Source organism: Gymnodraco acuticeps, unplaced genomic scaffold (assembly GCF_902827175.1).
Source record: "Gymnodraco acuticeps unplaced genomic scaffold, fGymAcu1.1, whole genome shotgun sequence".
Lineage (NCBI taxonomy): Eukaryota > Metazoa > Chordata > Actinopteri > Perciformes > Bathydraconidae > Gymnodraco > Gymnodraco acuticeps.
Window position 1 is genome coordinate 741,548 of NW_022990302.1, and position 21,575 is coordinate 763,122.

Genomic DNA, 21,575 nt, shown 5'->3' on the forward strand with positions numbered 1-21,575 from the left:
ACTTTTGGCTCTTTACTTACAATAAGATTAAAGTACTGTAACAATGTAAATGTCCCCTCTGTGGGAAGAATAAAGGTAGGCTATTGTGATTCTGAGATAGACCCAACTGCTGGCAGTTAAATAGTATTGAGTAATTTAGAAAGGAATACTATTCTGTATACAAACATGACATACAAATCCCTCGGTTTCGCTGTTATTTATATTTCTTCAATATTTTAGGGGTCAGTGGCTTATACAATAGTTTTGAAAAGGTATTTTTTTAAACATCTTCTGAGCAGATTATAATATTCCATGTTCAGGAGAACAGGTCCGGCTCAGTCGATAATTACTTGAGTAAAGCTGTGTGTAGGAAATGTTAAAAAGCGCATTATTTCCAATTGAAATATTTTCTCTTCAAATAATTTTTTTACACAAAAAATTGATAATAATAAAAGGACAGAATCTGGGAGAAGAGAGCTGTTAATATAGTTGATATGGTGTTTCTGTCCCCCCCTCCTCATAATCATAACATGTTAGGAGGAAACGCTCTTTAAGTAATGGAGCCCTGCCTAACATAAAAGACAATGATTAGCTAGGATCTTAAAGTGCACATAGCCTTTGCTCATTTCCATTTCCAGACGTGGAGTTTGGAAAATACCTTAATGTTTAAAAAAATAACTACGTATGATTATAATTATACAAAATGAAATTATACAAATGAACATGGCTCACCGTCACGAAGACGGTTTTATTCTGAAAAACTAGGGCGGAAGTGTATTTCGTTGTTTCCGATGGTGGAACACAGACAGTTATGTGAATAAACCGAATAAGCCGCTGAACTGGACTATCCGGTACCGTCCGGTACCAACAAAGACCCACATACATCGACTCATTGACAGGTATTTATAGAACGTGTGATAAGGTCAGAAATGGGTCGAGTGGACATTAATGTCACGGAGCTGAAACGCTTTCCTCTTGGTAGCTAACGCTAGCTAGCCGGCTAGTGAAAACACCCAAAATGGCTGGCGTGGTCTATGACGGATGGCTCTGTATTTCCCTGTTCACGTTATTATTTCTCGAAACAATACCGCATGTACATTACAGTAAACAAACGTGTGTATAGGTTAAACAGACGTGCGCATTTTACATGTTCGTTTTTACAGATAGTGATAATGCAAATGTTACCCAGGTACTCGTGATTGAGAACCATCTATCCCGCGGGATGTAACGTTACCTCACGAGCGCTATCTGAATATTGAGCTGGTTAATATGACGTGAAAATATGATGTAACGGAAACTTTATTCTTAACTAATCATTTAAATCTCCAAATAATTCACATACATGTTGACCATGTTATAGTTTGCATGTACTTCCGTGCGTAAAATAATCACTACTCGTGCCATCTGTGGCATCTATATCACCACTGTACGATGGCCGGGAGTTGCAAACGCGGAACAACGGCCAAAAACGCATACATAAGCAGGAAACAGCTGCAAATAATGAAATGAAAAACAAACAAATCCTGAAAACAAATATAACAAAAAAACGCTGCATTTACAGAAATGATGCAAACTAAATACAACACACAAACCCCGAAAACAAACGCAATTGAAAAACGCTGCAAATACATTAACGATATGCAAAGTCAAAAACACATACATTGGCAACAAACCCCAAAACACACAATGCTCCAGGCCTCTAGGGGGCGCGTTACGTGGAACAGATGGATGTCTGACCAGACTTATACCTCATTCACACCAACGGTTCCTGTTCAGACCGCAGCGGAGCAGCCTCTTAGTTCCGGAATCCGGTTCGCTTCAAGCACCAAAAATTGTCCGGCTGGAGCAAAAGCATACGTCACGCTTACGTCGAGACGGGGGCAGGGGCGGGATGAACTCCTGAACAACAACAAAAAGCCGGCGTTTTATCCAGTTTGTACACAACGATGGAGAAACTTAACAAGCAGCAGTGGTCCACTGAAGAGACCAGCTACCTACTGGGAATCTGGTCTTCCGAAGAGGTACAGAGGAAGCTGGAGCACAATCGGCCATTGTTGTTGTTGTCGGTGTGAGCTGTGAGGGGTTTTCGCGCGGTTTGGCTTTATGAAGCAGGCACGCAAACGGTTACGTAATGACGCAAACGATGACGCAATGACCAGTCGGACTCTGGGCAGTGTGAAAAGAGCCGGAGCTAAACCGAAGAACCGGTTCTGAACCTGAAAAGCTCTAGCACGGAGCTTGAACCGGAGTTGCGTTGGTGTGAATGAGGTAATAGAGAGAACGAATGAGAGGGATGGAAATTGAAGCCGGAGGAAAGAAAGTTGATCTAATTGTTGCAGAACTCTCTGCAAAAATAACAAATACATCTTGCAGCAGGTTCAATATTAAGAGCCAATGTGTGGGATGGAGCAATCCGCTGCTTCAAAGGTGCCTCATTCGACCCTTCTCATGTCAGTTAAGTTCACTGATGATGAGGGACACACTGAGGATGGAGGGGACACTGGTGGTCCCAAGCGTGAGTTCCTGACCCTCCTTATGGAATGCCTGAGAATGAAGAAAACATCACGTCAGCAACTGTTTGTGCCCCATGGCGGTGTGACTTTCCCAGCCGCTCACTCTCTTAAAATCTGATTCTAAATGTATAATGTTCTCTATAAAGATAGAACTAATACACAATTATGAATGTATAATATAAGCTGTTTTTGTATTTAATGCATTGGTCTACAATTTAATGATGGCTTCTACATATTTCACATAAACAGACAATGAAAACATTTGTCCTTCACTCTGATAACTAGTGTATGCATCTGCAATTAGTATTCTAAATAGAGTAGTGTGTTCAATCCTTATTTCTTGCATTTGAAACAGATACAATAAATAAAAGTGAACTTACTGTTGTGTTCAACTTCTGCCAAAAACATTTTTGCCACAGAACACTTGAACTGTCCCCAGATGTTGGCCACAGAAAGGACAAAACATGGCAGCCTGAAAAGACATACATTGATGTTGTAAATCCATTGAATCAAGTCAATCAAAAACACACAGTCTAAATTAGGGCTGCACGATATTGAAAAAAACTGACATTGCGGTTTTTTGTTCCCCTGCGATATATATTGCGGTTTTTTGAACCTGTTAAGCCTCAAGGTCCCGGCGGGTACTTTACTTTTTTTTTCACGACACTGTGTCTCAGGGGATCTTAATATTTAAGAACCTATTAATGTGTTATACCAGATTAACGGAAATAATCTCAGCTAACTGACGATACAAACCATTTTTACCAAAACAAAACACAAGTCTCATAAGAAGCATCTAAATGACCCCTGAGCGAAAAATGCTAACAGACTTTGGCACAGAACTCAAGATAAAAGTACCCTTATTACTTATCGTAGCTGCACATACAAGATATCCGATTAAAGCTGAGGTTCCACAGATTATTTAGGTATATAGTATCATCACTGAGTGATCCGAGCTCGCGACAGGGGAAGCAAACACAGTCATCACAACACGTACCTTTACGGAGCTTCTAGGGAGATCGTCTCACCGTAGCTGTCAATCTGATCAAAAGACTGTTCAATGGCATTAAAATGAGAAAAAACGCGGCTGAATCGGTTAATCCATAGGTTTTTAACGTCCATGTATAAAAAAATTATTGAATTTATAATCCATAATTCCATTTTAATGTAAAAATCGGAGAGCAAATGCTAGCTGCTAATGGTTGCCACCACAGCTAGCTGCTGCTTCCGGTCCAGCTGCAGTCTCAGTGAGATATAATATATAAATATCTTTGCGTTTTGGACTAACTTTAAAATATTCCCATGCTTTTGAAGACCTAGGGCGAGATGTTTTCGTTTGAGGGCTTCGTGCGCAATCCTGTGAGGAGGAGGTGGTAGCCGTTTCAGTCTCCATTGTGTTAGAAGTGCGATTGCGAACTGCTTGTTGCTTTGGGTGACCCACGTGTGTGTGGCGACCATATATACAGTCTATGGTGGCGACGCGCGGAAATATGTCGTCGACGATATTTTGAAGTCGACGCGTCGCTACAGCACTAGTATGCAGCTTCCGGTTTTGGCTACGCGTCGTCACTCTCACTCCTTATTTGTTCATGTGTTGGTGTGTGTAGAACTTCCCCTGATATTTGACCTTTTTAGACACATTTAGCACAAACAAAACCCTCTTTTGGGGCCATTTGGGTGGATTTTCCATATCTCTGGCCCACCTTGCTGGATTTTGACATGTGACATCTCTTTCTGACCGTCAGAGCCAATGGAATCGAGGGGAAATCACACAGTCCTTATTTGGTAATGTGTGTGTGAGAGACTTCCGCATAGCCAAGACCGGAAGCAGCAGCCACTATGGTGGCTACCATTAGCAGCTAACTTTTGCTCTGCGATATTTACATAAAAATGGAATTATGGATTATAAATTAAATCATTTTTTTTATACAGAGACGTTAAAAACCTATGGATTAACCGATTCAGCCGCGTTTTTTCTTTCTCGTTTTAATGCCATTGAACAAGTCTTTTGATCAGATTGACAGCTACGGTGAGACATCTCCCCTAGAAGCTACGTAAAGGTACGTGTTGTGATGTCTGTGTTTGCTTCCCCTGTCCGAGTTCAGATCACTCAGTGATGATACTATATACCTAAATAATCTGTGGAACCTCAGCTTTAATCGGATATCTTGTAAGTGCAGCTACGATAAGTAATAATAAGGGTAGGCCTACTTTTATCTTGAGTTCTGTGCCAAAGTGCGTTAGCATTTTTCGCTCAGGGGTCATTTAGATGCTTCTTATGAGACTTGTGTTTTGTTTTGGTATAAAATGGTTTGTATCGTCAGTTAGCTGAGATTATTTCCGTTAATCTGGTATAACACATTAATAGGTTCTTAAATATTACGATCCCCTGAGACACTGTCGTGAAAAAAAAAAGTAAGTACCCGCCGGGACTCTGGGGTTTAACAGGTTAAAAAAACCGCAATATATACCGCAGGGGGGGAAAAACTGCAATGTCAGTTTTTTTCAATACCGTGCAGCCCTACCCTGAACTTTACAAATAAAACAAGTCGACCTGAGGTGAAGCCAGTTACTGACAGTAGGGCTGCACAATTATTATTTTTTCATTATGATCTCTACCAAACAAGGATTTGTAATGATATTTTCACATCATTTGCCCGTACCAAATAATGTGCTTACTGCGATTTGGAAATTGCAGTAAAAATAATCAAATATTGTGTGGCAATAACTGAAAGTTGCAGACAATGCACTGAGTTAACATGTCCTATATTCAGACGATTAATGCACATATCTTTCTGTTGACATTGTGCGGATGGTTTCTATAATTTGTATTTAAAGTTAAAAGTCCTGTGGGAAGTTAGTCCTCTGAGTTAAAAGAAAGAATTTGCTCTGATTCTCTGACTCTTGATGATATTCTGGACTGTAGATGATGATATTCTTTGCAATTTCACATTGAGAAACGTTGTTCTTAAACTGTTGGACTATTGGCTCACGCAGTTGTTAACAAAGTGGCAAACCTGGCCCCATCCTTGCTTGTGAACGACTGAGCCTGTCGGTGATGCTTCTTTTATACCCAAGCATGACACTCACCCAATGGACCTGTTCCCCTGTGGAATATTCCAAACAGGTGTTTTTTTTTAGCATTCCTTAACGTTTTCAGTCTTTTGTGACCTCTGTCCCAGCATTTTTGGAACATGTGAATGAGTGAATATTTGCAAAAAAAACAAGTTTATCAGTTTGAACATTATACATGTTGTCTTTGTAGTGTATTCTATTGAATACAAGTCGAAAAAAGGATTTGCAAATCATTGTTTTATGTTTTTATTTACGTTTTACACAACGTCCCAACTTCAATCGGAATTGGTGTTTGTAAATGGTACTTGGCTTAACCTTTTAACCTCCTTCCCTAATATTTTCTAAGATGATTGGCAACAAAAGATTCTCTAGGTTGCCCAGCATACAACTAATAGATGATAGGTTGCTCGGCTTGGTCTCTTAAGAGTAGACTCGTCCTCAAAGACTGGAGAACTTCACCAAACTGATTGTGCACACCAGCTTATAGTATACTTATAACGTGAATTTAAACAAGATGCCAGGGTTGACTGTTTTCTCATGAGAGTATAAATTGAGTGACACTTAGGGCTGTGCAATTTAATCGATCCTGCGATATATATTGATATTTAGTTTTCCGAGAAAGTATCGATATTTCAGCCGCGGGTATCGATACATTAAGTCTGATAACAGGAGAGAAGCTTTAAAAAGGAGACTAATTGAGTCTCTGAGAAGGTTCAAATGTATACTTTAATTAGTAAAAAGCGCGGTAATGTTACAAGCAGAAGATGGTTCAGTCAGAAAAACAGCTGTGTTCCGCTGCTGGGGTCCGGCCCTCCACGTCTCCAATGTTCGTTGTTGCTTATTACAGAGGATTCAGACATTGTACATTAAATATATAACTAAACACGCCTTTTCTCCTCCTTATCTCTTTTGATGACTTTTCATTTAATACATTTTAAACGCTGTAATCAATGCTCCAAAAATACCTCACGGCTGGTATTATTTCCGGTAGTTCCGGATGTTGTCTCATGCTACCCACGTCTGTAAACAAACGTATTCAAATAAACTGTACCTTAATTTAATATTCAGCAATAATAATATTTCGACGTCTATAGTTGTAGTGTTGAAATCTGTAGGTTTCAGTGTGCAACACTCCGTGTCATATCGCTACTAAATTCACCTCTATAGTAAATGGTATATTAGCCACATGCTAAATGCTAACCGGAGATGAAGGATTTTCAGAATAAAAGCTTAACAACTGGTTGTGCACAAGAACTTCTGGTTTTTCAGTATAAAACAGCATTTAAACTGACGGTATGTTTAACCTGTTAAACCCCGAGCCTGTTTTTCAGGTTTCAGGCTCGAAAATGACATTCCCAGAACAAATGACTATAACTTCACTTCTAAAAGGTTTATATGAATAATTGTTGTTATCAAAGCAAGGTTACATCTGTGAGTTGGATGTAGAAGTGTCAGAATCAATATAGATTTTTCTGTGTCAGAGTAAATTCAGATGGAACATAGCAAAAAAATGTAAATTCCTGTCTCCGCCTAAAGAAAACCCATTACTTATAGTGAAGACCAACCTTGAATGATGGGTTAGTAGCCTAAAAGCTTTAGGAATCCAAAGTATAACATATACCCTGTACCCTGTATCAAGATTGAGGCAAAACAAGTGACATTTGACCTTTTTAGAGAGGTTTATGAAAATAAAGTCCAGGCGGAATAAGCTTTGGGCACATTTGGTTCCATCAGTGCCATTTGACATTTTTCAGGTACCAGACTATAAAATCATTGCATTACATTGAATCATCACTATAGGTATTCATTCCACCCACTCTTTTTTTTAAATTATTTTTGTGTGAGTGTGTGTACTAGGTGTGTGTAAATGTAGGTGTGTGTGTGTATGTGTATGTGTAAGTGTAGCTGTGTGGGTATGTGTAGCTGTGTGTGTAGGTGTGTATGTGTAAGTGTAGCTGTGTGTATGTAACTACCAACGCACTATACAATAAAACCACACTGTAGGTCATTGTGTGTAGGTGTACTTGCACAATTAAAAAAAACAGAAACATAGGTAACATTTGACTCCAACTGGGGCAGATTTATTTCAAACATTTTACCAACACACTATAGGCATGTAAAAACAAACATTTTACCAATGTACTATACAATAAAACCACACTGTAGGTTTGTAAAAACAACAAATATTGTACCAACACACTATACAATAAAATCACACTAGGTATATAAAAACAACAAGTATTTTTTTTTAAATAAACACTCGCAAAACGTTATACCTACCTGAACTTTATACCTACCTGAATGTTCCAGTATTTAGGTCGTGCCACTCCCTGAAACAGTTCTTTTTGACAGTGAAGCACAGAGGGACCTGGCACTTCCTGCAGTACACAGGTGTCTTCACCCTTTTGAGTCCAGCATCTAGGCCCCTCCTGCAGTTCTTCCTGACCTTGGTGGCATCTTCCCCATAATACTCGGACATGCATGTGAGTGATGGAGGAGGTGGTGGAGGTGCAGGGCCTTCTGCAGGGCCTTCAGCAAACTCCAACAATTCTGCAGCAAGCTGCTCCCTGAAAGTCTTCTGGGTGTGTGGCTTTGTCCTGCTGGGGTCACTCCTCATCTAACAAATGTGGAAAAACAAAGAGATTAGATTAATTCACTGGTTTATACTTATAGGATAATATTGGACTATAAATGAATAATATTACACCAAATAAATAAGTAAACACATGTATATTCATTCACTGGCCATTCATTTAGAAAATGTAACTCCAAAAAGACAAGTAACACTATTTAGCATTTTGCTAATCATTCCTGTTGGCTAAGCTAACACTGTGATGCAGTACCACCAAACACAAAAGTAATATATAAAAAGGATAATATTGGACTATAAATGAATAATATTACACCAAATAAATAAGTAAACACATATATATATATTCATTCACTGGCCATTCATTTAGAAAATGTAGCTCCAAAAAGACAAGTAACACTATTTAGCATTTTGCCTAATCATTCCTGTAGCTTCTTGGCTAAACTAGCACTGCGACCAGTTCCACCAAACACATAAGTAATATATAAAAACAGAGAGATTACATACCTTTCCCGTGGTGGAAGTTCAACATCCGAGTCACTACTGTCCGGATCCAGGTCTGGCTGGAGGAGATCTTCATCATCCGACGAAGAGTCATCTGGTATGAGCTATCGTCAGCTAGCATCTCTAGCACCTGCTCGCCTCGGTGGTGAAGCTCTCCCTTCTGGCTGCGTAATGCGTAATGGAGCCGGAGCGGGCGTAGTTTATACTACGCAGGATCATATCTTTGGAACCCATTGGTCGATTTGGGTGATTGACACCTTTTCTGAACCGTTAGAGCCAATAGAATCGAGTGACAGTTAGTAAGTCCCGCTAAACACTTACGTCAAGTAGAGAGAGGTTTGCGTAAACAGCACGTGAGACAGCATTAGCTCGGGACTGCGAAACTTTATACCTACTCTGCTGCCATGAATGTAATGATAGATTATCAGGAACAATTCTAAAGTGACTAATAGACATTGGATTAACCTTAAGCAGCGTTTGTATTCCCTTGAACACGAGCTTTGATCACAAAACAGCAACGGTAAGACATCATTATTGTTATGGTTTTGAAAACTGTTGTTTTTTTTCTTCTCTGTTCTGGTTGATATCTCAGTGAGTTTGTGTCCTACAGTGATGATAGTTATAACAAAATAATCTGTGGAGTTCAGCTTTCAGATGATATGTAGTTTGTGCAGAAAATATTAAGTTTTAAAGATCGTTTTTGCTAGTTAGCACCGGAAGTAGCATCTGCCCGTTTTAGCTAAGGGCTAATGCTAACGCTTCTTGTGAGACTTGTGTTTTGTTTCGGTAAAAATGGTTCGTATAGTCAGTTAGCTGAGATTCTTCTCGTTAATCTGGTATAACACATTAATAGGTTTTTAAATATTAAGATGCCCTGAGACACAGTGTCGTGAAAAAAAAAAACAGGGTCCCCGCCGGCGGGGACCTTCGGGCTTAACAGGTTAAGATACTTTATGCCATCAAAACATTGATTTTAATTTCTAACAAGTCCCATTCAAATCCCCCGTGTTCCGCCACCTGCTGCACCTTTTAATTCTCCATTGTCCATTGTGATACTGCACTTTATGTACTTACGTTTCAAAGGCTTGTAAGCTACAGTTTGCACTGTTTCAATAAATGAAACTAATTTTCTCACCACATCTTTTGATTCATTTTGTCCAGCACTTGCAAGCTGTAGACTCTCTGTCAGAGCCATATATTGTATAATTGATGCTTTCAGTTTTCAGTTGAATTAATTCAATCCAAGTCAATGGAACACTCACAAGATGTCACCAAAATCACACTGTCCCTTTAAAATCTTTCAGAAAATGATATAAGTGTATCGAATCGAATCGTATCGTTGGCTGAATATCGTGATATATATCGTATTGTGAGCTGAATATCGTGTATCGTATCGTGAGATTAGTGTATCGCTACAGCCCTAGTGACACTGTGTTTTGAGTAAAATCATTGAAAAATGAGTTTGTAGATCTTAGTTTAATGAAAACAAGCAACAACTCAGCCCACGTTGGACTCAGGTACAGTATAGAAAATATGATACAGTGGATAGTAATAAAAAGAACAATATAATTGTTTACTCCACATGGACCGTCATTTCTGATTATAGACTTTGACCAAAACTTTTTGCAAATTAGCCTATTAACATGCTGTTCAATATGTTAAGTTAGTGCTTAACATTTGTATATTATTTATCATTAGTGTTATGCAATAAAAACCACTATAGTTATCTGCGTTTTTACTTTAATGCATTGGAGAAGATGGTAAGTGTGATAAGAATGTGTAGACATTGCAATGATTTCATGTGAGCTGCAGGAATAGCCAGAGAAAACTGCGTTATGTGCTGTTAAAAGTGTTTGTTCTGCTGTGAACATTCCAGAGTCCTGCACCATATTAGAAAAAGGCAAATGTGTTGTAGTGTTGAACATGTGTTGTATGCTAGCAAGTGTTTCTTCGAAAGCGGTATTATACAAGTTTCCTTTTTGTGTCCCAGAAGGTTAAATCTGTAAACGGTGTTTTTGTTTTCATGGTTTTCAGTAATTCAGTGTTGCATAATGTTGCTTTGCTCTACCGTCCTGAAAGAAAAGCACAGCAGGACTACAGTAATGAAGTGTAATTTCTTAGAAATGTTTAACAAAAAAAACACAAACAACATAAGGAGTGCGCCAAAAAGGACTTCAACTGAAAGCTACTTCTAAAATGAGAAATTAAATCTTGTTAATCTGTAATAGTATATCTCTGCTTTCCACCTCACAGCTTCGCTGTGCACACCAACAGTAATTTCCGACGCGTTCCTGCCCTTGGTTTGGAGTCCAGTGCAACATTGTCTGTTGCCAACAGCACCAGAGGGACCCATTTCATATTTGGACCTGCGTCGTCGTCTGCTCCTGCTGTTGCTGCTGCTGCTGCAGTGACTGCTCTTAGATTGGCTCAGATTGAGACTAGGGCGCAAATTGCTCTCCAGCAGGTTGCCACTCTTGCAACCATAACTATTGGCAACCAGTGTCACAACAACGGATTGTCAGTAGCATTGCTTCCTCATCTGGCTCTCCTGAACTTTCTCAGTAAACATCAGGTATATGCTGTTGGGGCAAACATAGACATTAACAACAAAATCTACAGAAAAAATCAACAGAATCCGTCTTCTGCCATGTACCACCACCACAACAACCAGCAACAAGGGCCACCGCCCTTCTCTAATGGGTCAAGACCTCCCCATCATCAGCCATCTCAAAATCCACATGCAAGTCGTTCTCCCTCCAATATGTTGTCCATGGGCTTCCAGTTTCCTCGTCCCACCCAGCTCCCCGCGGAGCTAGAGTCTGCCCTGGCTATCCGGGGTGCTAGGGACATGGACCACCGCCTCATTGACCACACAAACCGACAGAACCAAGGCTCAGGTTCTGGTATCAGCCAACATGGAAGCTACGGCTCCAACCAAATAACACCTACCCCTGATAATCAGCCTGACCATCAGCAAGGAGTAGACTGGTCAAACTACCAACCTCCATCTAAACTGTTTGCCAGTCCTCCACCTAGTAATAGCCACCAGTCCCAGCGACACCAGGGGCCTCAACAGCAGCCACAGAGCAGCCATGCTGGAACAAGCATGCCAAACTGGACTACCACTGACTCTGCTTCATCCACAGCGCGACATCCCCATGGTGGCAGGAGTGGTGGTGGTGGGGATGGTCAGGCTTTGTACACGCCTGAGAGTGCAGGAAGCATCTTGGCTAGCTTTGGACTTTCTAATGAGGACTTGGAAGTGCTGAGTCACTACCCAGATGATCAGCTTACCCCAGATACTTTACCATTCATACTCCGTGACATCCAGATCAACAAGTCAGGCACCCAGAAGACTGTGGCTCCCACAACCTCCTCTGCATTCTCACGTGGGATCCATGATCCGTCTGCTTCCAACTCTTCAAAATTGGCGCGTTCACGCTCACCGGAAGTGCCCAGTCTGTTGACTGTTACACAGACAGCAGGTAAAGTCATCGACTATGGTCATGCAAGTCGGGCAAAGGAGGAGAATAATACCAGAGAAACTTTTAAAAGAGAGCCGCTCTCCAGCGAAAGAACAGTTAAAATGTTCCCATCTTCATCAGCCTCATCGGCTCCAAAACTAGAAAAAACTGAAAAGCGACAGGTTCGTTTGGAACACAGTGAATCAAGCAAGCACGGAGACCGGGACTATCGCAGGGCGGATAGCGACCATCGCAAGAGCAATCGAGCATCAGGGGGAGGATTTACACCATCATTCAAATCTCGTAATCTAAACCAAGACTACAGGCGTGAAGGACCCAAACCTAGGCCCTCACCTGAAACCAAGAACGAAGCTTCCTCGAGGCGGTCTCTCTCCTCTTCATCTGGCTCCCAACCGCACAGCAGCAGCAGCAGCAAGAAGTTACCTACTCCCATCATGATAAGTGATTTCTCAGCTGTGTCTCCAAAGGTGTATCCCCATACCTGCTCCCTGTGCCACACTCAGTGTGATCAGGAAAAGGTGAGTGCCAAAAATGCCCTCGTAATGATTTCTGAAAGGAAAACCCTCATATTTGTATGTTAGCTTTTATCCTACATTACACCAGGCCGTTAGAGACGACAGTGATTATGTTGTCATTTACGTTGTGTTTTACATGTTTTTTTTTTCTCCACTGAAATAGTTGGGAACTGTTGCTATAATGACCCACCTAGCTTGTAGAAGCAAACCGTTGAAATAATCAATACAAACTATTTATACCCTACATTGTGGTGACTGCATTGTGGCCACCATCATGCCTGGTAGATATTAGTGAGGGCTGAAGTGAGTTCCGATGCAAGCACTGCTAATTGCTGATAAAACACTTAATACAATCTTCTCATGTCTCTTGTTTTTGGTGGAACAATTATTGAATTGTTCCATTAAGAACATTTTTTAACACTAAACTCACAAAGTTGGGTTTTTAAACTTATATAAGGCTAAAATATGTCCTTTATTCAACAGCGATTTCAGTTTTTCTCTAGAAAGTCCAGTGTTCTGGTTTCTCATGTTCCTCAAATGGTGTTGGTTTGACAATAAGGAGAAGACAATAACTTCTTTTTTTTTTATCCTTTTACGTTCCTTCAGTAATGTTACAGTAATTACTTGTAGGTGAGTGGGACTATCTTATTATTAATGCCAAGGGTGACATTTAAAAACGGTCCAGTACATGTGGAACCAATTTAAATGCCATTATGTCAGCCCTATTTCATGAATCTATTGGTCTAAAGGTTTCCCTCACATCTACAAAAATGTCCTTATCAAAAATAATAAGCATTCTACCCTAATGAATAGTGGTCGCTTAAGGCCTGTGCCATCATAGTGCCTTTTCTGAGCTTTTTCTAATTGATTCAAATCAGAACAGAGCACATGCCCTCGCATGCAGCCGCCTCGTGAAGAAGCACTCAACCCAGAAACTTTTTTCGGAAGCACTCCGCTATTTTTGTGTGGCCACTTCAGGAGCTTTGAGTTGGAAATATTTTCACTCTCAGATGAGTGCAGTGATGTCACTGTAGAAATAGGAGGAGAGGCTTGTTTTTGGTTTGGTGTGTCTTTCCAGACAGAAACCCTCAAACAAAGACAGAAAAGCCCATCTGTGTGGTGTGAACTTTTACCAGCGTGCAAGGATCGTACTCCCCCGCTCTAGGCTGACAGACTGAGACCCTGGCAAGCCTATTTTCCTGCCAGTAGAGGCGCTATGTGGACACATGCCCTAAATTGATTGATCAATTATATATACTGCGCCTCTGGAGAAAGTAAACTAGTTAAAGATAGGGATTTTTTTTTTATTTTGTACTTGGCTGTCTTGAATTCCATATAGCATAGGTAACAGATTGGTGGATGAACAGATCATAAGGTAATAATTTTGTTGATAATATTGTTTGATTTGTGGTCATTACTTGGGACATAATAGTTAACCGAACAGCATTTGTCCAAGAAGATTAAAAATATTTGTTTTCTGCTAGTGTAGTGTGTTTAATGGGGTAAACTTATGGTCACAGTGAAGATAATGGAAAGTAAACAATAATTAGTATTGAAACTAAAGGAACAAAGATCCAATCATGCTTCTGTCTCTGTACTTACTATTTATACTACTAATTATTTCAATGTAGATTGGCCTGGTAAACGGTTGCTTACTCATTTGTTAACTTTATACCTGTGAATTGTGATAATAGTTTTGTGCTGAATATTTATGTTGGTGTCAGATTGTGATATATTCCTCTCACCATTTGTCGTTTTTCTGCAGGACGGGTTTTACCATATAAACACCGTCAACCACACTGCTGCCTACAGAGACCTGCCTCAACAAGTGAGGGCCTACTAATGTTCTGCTAAAGTCTTAAATTCATCAGTATATATTCACGATTATGCTGTAGCTACTCAGAAAAAAACGTGTGTCAACATTAAAAATATAATTTCTAAAGAGAATGAAACAAAAATATGGGAAACACAACCCAGAGATGCTCTTAATGCTTTTGGTTAAATGGTCTTCTTTCACATCCAGAAGGGTGTACTACCAATTAGTCAGTTTAGGAGGCATGTTGACCAACACAAGCGTTTTCTGTTTTACCAAGGTGGCCCTGGACCAGGTTCAGAGTTTAGGCTTGAAATTAGCACTAACTAGATCCTTTGAAAATAACCTGGCTTTATAGTCAATCTATAAGTGGTAGCTATACTCCAGCTGAGGGAATCATTTTTTAAAATGTAATCATGTTGAGCCATAAGATCACATTAATGCTACTAAGTTAAAGCCTCACAATTACAGTAGCACATACTGTATGCATCGCACTACCTTTCCTTCTCCGCTGCAACCTAGCCATTGGCCAAAACTGTCTTTAAAATGTATTTCCTATAAATGTGCAGCTGGCATACATTTATAATCATCTGTAGTATTCGGTATTCATTTTTGTGTGACGTTGTGTTTATAAGGTGCACCTTTTGCTGGTTTAGTCCACTGTACCCTGATAGAAAATTCCTCGGTCTTAAGCTTTCTAAGGTCTACATTTCCCCCAGCTCTCTGGCACAGCTTAAGCTGGACTTGCTTCTGGCGCTACCTTTTTTCTTGGGGATTTTTAAGGGGAGTGAGTGTCAAAAATACAACTGATGTGCAGCTGTACAATCAAAACGGAAAAGAAAAGGATTTGTGTGTGTGTGTGTGTGTGTGTGTGTGTGTGTGTGTGTGTGTGTGTGTGTGTGTGTGTGTGGGTGTGTGTGTGTGTGTGTGTTTGTGTGTGTGTGTGTGTGTGTGTGTGTGTGTGTGTGTGTGTGTGTGTTGTGTGTGTGTGTGTGTGTGTGTGTGTGTGTGTGTGTGTGTGTGTGTGTGTGTGGTGTGGTGTGTGTGTGTGTGTGTGTGTGTGTGTGTGTGTGTGTGTGTGTGTGTGTGTGTGTGTGTGTGTGTTTGGTGTGTGTGTGTGTGGTGTGTGTGGTGTGTGGTGTGTGGTGTGTGGTGTGTGTGTGTGTGTGTGTGTGTGTGTGTGTGTGTGTGTGTGTGTGTGTGTGTGGTGTGTGGTGTGTGTGTGTGTGTGTGTGTGTGTGTGTGTGTGGTGTGTGTGTGTGTGTGTGTGTGTAGGTACCCTGACTGGCCCCCTCCACCCGGTGAGTTATACTCTTGTTGTTATGTTTCCAATAATCAGTTTTTAGCTGTGTCAGTCCCCACCCTTCCGGCCTTGACACAGATCATTTCGTTCTCCCTTTCCAAAAAGTATTATTAATTTGTTTTACATTTCTTGTGAATAAATGGGTTAGTGTATAAGTGAAGTATAGTTATTTTCATGTTTTAGAACCTAAAATATCATGCTTCCTACATTTTTCTTTCCCATCATTATTTTGCTCGCTACCTCATAATAGTTCTACATTTGTGCACTTGAATATGCAAATTGTATTAACAACAGTTTAGATGCCCTCACCAGTTCTTCCACTTGATGAATGTTTTCTTTAATCCATTAGGGGCGGACGACAGGGCAGCTCTCCATCCCACTCCGTGCCGAGGTCCCTCTCTGGTTCTCCTCCTGCTGGCAGACGCAGGCTCGGGCCCCATAGGCCGCACACCAGGCCGTACTCGCCTCACCAGCCTCGACACCAACCCTACACAGGTAGACTGTCTGCAAGAGAGTGACTCAACAAATTGGGGACATGTCAAACTTACTGCAAGAATTCCAATAATGTTAATAACATGTCATGAAGATTTTATATTAAATATCATTTTAGGATTTAGAAATGTATTGAAATAGGCTTTTCTCTCTAATTTAGTATCCTTTGTTTACTTTAAACCTTACTACTAAAGGTACATTCATACTTAGCTGTGTTTGAATAAAAATACTGATTTAATTGTTTTAGTTTAGGTGAGCACTGCTCATTCATTATTGAACATATGGATTGCTTTAGACTCGGTAACATATGACTGGGATGAGGGACTCAACCATGTTCTTTTGCTCTCCTCAGAGCACAGCTATCGACCCGGCTCTCGCAGCCCCACTCGATCACACCAAGTCCCCCTTTCTTCAGAGAGAACCGGCCTGAAAGGAGAGACAGGGTGGCATCAGGTAATGACTTCAAGATTTGGAGACAACCATTTATTTGTTTGAAAATGTATAAACATATCCTGGCTTCATTCAACCTGTTTAAATTAGATCAACTTTATTTTTCCAAAATTCAAAAAGCGTTTTGTCAAAGCAGCATGTTAACAAAAATGAGTTAAAATAAAACAATAAAAAAAAAATACAAAACAAACAATAAATATACACATATCAACAGTAGAAAGATATATATATATATATATTAGGGCTGTCAAGTTAACGTGTTAATACGGAGCCCTGGAGGGTTCATAGAGAGAAAAATAAATAAAACGTGGCCACGTTTTACTTTCTCGTTCGCACGAGTTAATAAGCGTGGCCTCGTTTTATTTAAATTGAGGGATTCCTGTCCGTGACTCACAGTATCTGCTGCCCACAGCTGTTTTATAGAAGGAAAACCTCCTTCACTTTATGAAATCTCTGCGGCACCAGTGGCCTGTACTACGAAGCAGGATTTGCTATTTACACTATTCATTCATGAAGTATGACGCTGCGCTGTCAGCACGCGTCTCCATGTTTTGATTGGTCAAATGTTGCTAACCCCGTCCCTTTCACATGAGCGCGCTCTCAGCCGGACAGAGAAACCCTGGTTGATTTACTGAGTTGATAACCAGCTTCGTAGGACCGCTTAGCGACATCGCGTTTGTTAGGGTTAGTTAAGCCGGGTAAATCAACCATATCCAGGGTCTGTTGAACTGGCTTCGTCGTACAGGGCACTGGAGGCAGTAACGTGTAACTCAGCAGAATCTGAGAAGAGAGCACCAGCTGCAAAGAGCTGTGCCTTTTACTGTTTACTTCACTAGAACCGCTGAATAGAGATCGAGGCTGCTACGTTTAACCACACGCAAACAAAAATTATAATAACTAATTATTTTAACGCATATGGAACGGAACACATTTGTGTGTGCATTGAAAAACACAAGTGTGAATCCTTCTGTGTGCATGTGTATTATGAGACTGTTCTGAGCCCATACAGGGTTCAGTCCGGATTGATTTGCAGCTCGGTCCGGAGTTTGAGAAGCCCTGATCTACAGTATGCACAATATGAAATACACAGAATATTTAGTACTCTATAAGAGACCGAATGGTCTCTTACGAAGTATACTTCTAAAATATAGAATAATGAGGTAGAATATATACATTATAATATTGGGCAAAGTAGTTGCCGTTTTCTATAAATAAATGTAGAACAACACAGGCTTACATCCCAGATTAGAAAACCCCAGAGGAACTGTTCACAAAAGCTTTAAACGATCAACCATTTGCTTTCTTTATCTTTTCATATGCAGGAAATTAATCGTTTTTCTGCTTTTAATTTCATTGTAAAATGAATTATTTGAACCCTGTCCTTCTCCCTCTAATTCATGATCAGGGAGTTACGCTCGCTGTGGTGTGAAGCGTCCACATGATGACATCAGCCGACATCCGTCCTCCTTTAGGGGGTCAGGGCTTCAAGCATGGGCCGCCACATTCCTTGGGCAAACCTTTCAACAAAACGTTCAAGAGCGGACGCAGGCCTGGAACAAAGACGACCAAGACAACAAGTGCCAAGCCTCCTGGAGCTGTAGGTGTTTTTCACACGAGTTGTGCGACGCTTCATAAAGAAGTCTGCTCTTTTGTCTGCCGCATTTTCACAGCTAATTGTGTGGATTAAAAGGAAGGGTACATCGTACAGATGTTTTTGAGTGCAACAATGAACACAACACAAAAACACCTGCTAGTGTGTCTGAAATCAACTGTGTTCATTTAGTGGCTTTGTCTGAGTTTAGTGACTCATTGGTAAAGTGAAATATCGATTGACACAGTCAATGTGATATCAGTAAACAAACAGTAACAGGAAACATTTTTGAACTATTCATCTTTGAAATCAGTCCAGTAGATACTAACTTTAACATCGTTTTAGGTGTTGCCAATAGGACCTTAAGCATTTGTTTTTAAGTGAAGCTTGCAGATGATTTCTAGAAATAATTAACTTCTAATGAGTTAATACAGTATATTATAAGTTAATATCAACATTCTAAAGACCACTAAAATGCTATTGTGACAAATTCAGAGTGCAGTACTTGATATTGTCCGGTTTTCTCTAAAATGTAATGTGTTTTCTTGCTGGTTTCCAGTGTGCCAAGCTTCCACCACCAGCCAAGAAAAGAAGAAAATGGGTTTTGGGTGTCTGGTTTATCTGACTGGCATCCCAAAGGATGCATCTGAACAGGAAGTGACTGACCTGGTGGGGTCCTTCGGCAAGATCAACAACGTGATCCTCATGCCAAGCTCTGAGGAAGAGAGCGAGAAGGACGAAGGGCAGAAGGTGATATTTATGTGTGACATAATGGTTATTGGTGATTTGGAAAGAAATGAGCTATTAAGGGAATTATACAAAGTCGTTTTTTGTTCATTCATTAATTATGTGAATATTACAGAAAAGGCTTTAACATACCAGCACATTTTGGCCATTTCTTCAGGTTGTGCACACTTTATAACATCGTCACATTCCCCTGTTGCAGGCATCTGTTTGCATGATGAGTGCTGAAGATGCCCTGGCTCTGGCCAACTCCACACATCTCTCCATTAGAGACCAACAGATCACTTCTTTAACAGCCAAGGTACCTTCAATCACAATATTATAATTAAACATCATTATATTTATTATTTATAATAAAACATTAATGGCATATCTATCATTAAACCTTGTGATACATGGAAAACATCGAGCTTCCACCAAGAAGCCTTTGTTTTGGACACATGTATGTCATCTCATGCACACTTTCAGTTAACACATTCTATTTCTATGTTTTAGAAACCTGAAATAGTATGGCCTTCTGAAGCTAACAGGTTTGTTACAGCTATCTTCTTTAGCATTTCCCGTATTAACCCCGGATGGTTACAATACCAATTTTCGAACTCTTCTGGTTTCATTCAACTATTTCTATTTGTTCACAGCATACCTGCTCCAGGACCGGACAGTGGTGCTGCTGGGCCAGACTATGGTAGGACAAGTAGCAGAGACTCAATATCCACCAATAAAATAAGTCATGGCTGATATATCCCGTAGCTTATTCTGCAGGTACAAAACCATGTACTTGACTTGCAGCCAAGTCAGGCACAAACATCCTTCTAACACTATGAAGTGAGTTCAACAGAGCCAGGGTGTCTTTGACTCCGCTGGCTACAAACCAAAACCCCTGTTCAGAGATAAGTGGTACGACGAAGGTGGTTATCAACTGTTTTTGTGAAGCCAGGCTTTCCTCCTCAGGCTCTGTGCTTGTTCACATAAAAAGCTGCGTTTTGTGCGTCATTTGAGTCATGAACCGCATGAAAGCAATTGATAGCCGCCTATTGCTGCCTTATAAGAATACAACAAATTAAAACACAGCATAAGCCAACCTGTTACTTCAAAAAGGAGATGACTATTGGAAGAAATGTACTAATCTGTAAACACATGAGAAATGTATTCAATTTACCACTCGATGCAATCTGTGCCTCCGGTTTATTCTATAAGCTTGATTCAGCAGATTCAAACCACAGATATTTAAAATTGCATATATGTGGTTGGACAGTGTCCTTTTTGGAATGAAATGTGTTGATTAAATGACATCTGTGATACAATAGACATATCAATGTTCTAATCGGCTTTGTATTAGCTGCAATATAATAATAATATATTCTGCTAAGAATATTTACCCCTCATAGATTGAATACAAAGGCACGCTAGCTAAAGGAACTAGTTGGTAAACAGCGAAGTTGGCTGATTTCAAGCCTAAACTCTGAACATAACCTGATCTGGAGCAGGTTATTTCTGCAGCATAAGTTCCCCTTTGGTTCTCCTCCTCCTCAGTGGAGTTTTTGGACCTGGAAACCTCACAAACATGGCCTCAGCCACACTTCCCAAGCTCACCCTCATCCAAGTGTCACTGACAGCCGTAAGTCTGATAATACGACCACCAAGTCAATTAACAATCTGCTACCAGGGCATTTATGAATAACCCTGCCCATCTCCAGAAGTTTAGTTCCTAACCCTTTTTATAGAGGTTAGCCCAACTATATCTAGGTGGTAGCAATCCACCTCGCTCACTATCTGTCTGCCCTCAACCTGCTGCTTGGCTCACAATGCAACTGACCCCTGTGAATTGTGGTCCCACAGGGCTATGCACATGCTCACATATTAGTGGGGTTGTGGTTTTTGAAAATGTTCTAATGTAGCTCTCTCTGCTCTTGGCCCTGATCTCCTCCCTCATGTTCTATTGCAGGAGCTGATTCTGACAAGAAGACGTCTGATGAGGTACACGATCACACATACCCTGTATAACATCATTATTGTGTGCTCATCTCCTGCTGAGTGTCAAACAAACTCTCAAGCTGACGCATTCTGCCTTATTGTACCTGGATGTGCAATCCAGGTTTTTTTTGTAATAATACAATCATGGTATTAAATCATTTGGCATCCCATTTAACTTCCAATACATCTCTGCCACAGAAGGCCATGGTGTTGATCACAGGACTTCCTGAGAGCGGCTGGTCAGAGAACAGCATCATTAGCTGGTGCAGCCCTTTGGAACTCCCTCTGACATCATCCAGGCACACACATCGGAAAGGTTGGACACAGTTTCATCTGAAGCTGTTGCTGTTTCCCGGAGGGGAGACACACAACAGGATAGCAGTAAAAGAAGCTAAAACACGTATTCTAAGTACCTTGTTTTTGCAAGATAGTCCACTTTCTGTTTTGGCTGCAAAGCTGTGTAATAGAAATGTCCAAATAAATGATTTGTTTTATTTGTATATGTTTGTAACAAACGTTGATGTGCGTATAACTAATATGAAACATT

At 40.4% G+C, this 21,575-nt stretch overlaps 1 protein-coding gene across 1 annotated transcript; it reads left to right on the top strand.

Moving 5' to 3' along the window:
- The first annotated feature begins 746 nt into the window (after positions 1–746).
- Positions 747–21,521, top strand: LOC117550292 (zinc finger protein 638-like). The gene is given in 14 exon segments (XM_034222664.1): positions 747–878; positions 10,915–12,718; positions 14,427–14,489; positions 16,090–16,272; positions 16,517–16,521; positions 16,622–16,722; positions 18,125–18,316; positions 18,870–19,060; positions 19,257–19,355; positions 19,550–19,584; positions 19,693–19,739; positions 21,000–21,031; positions 21,227–21,284; positions 21,287–21,521. Coding segments are annotated over 13 exon segments (2,553 nt in total). The 5' UTR covers positions 747–878; positions 10,915–11,308; the 3' UTR covers positions 21,424–21,521.
- The last annotated feature ends 54 nt before the right edge of the window (positions 21,522–21,575 follow it).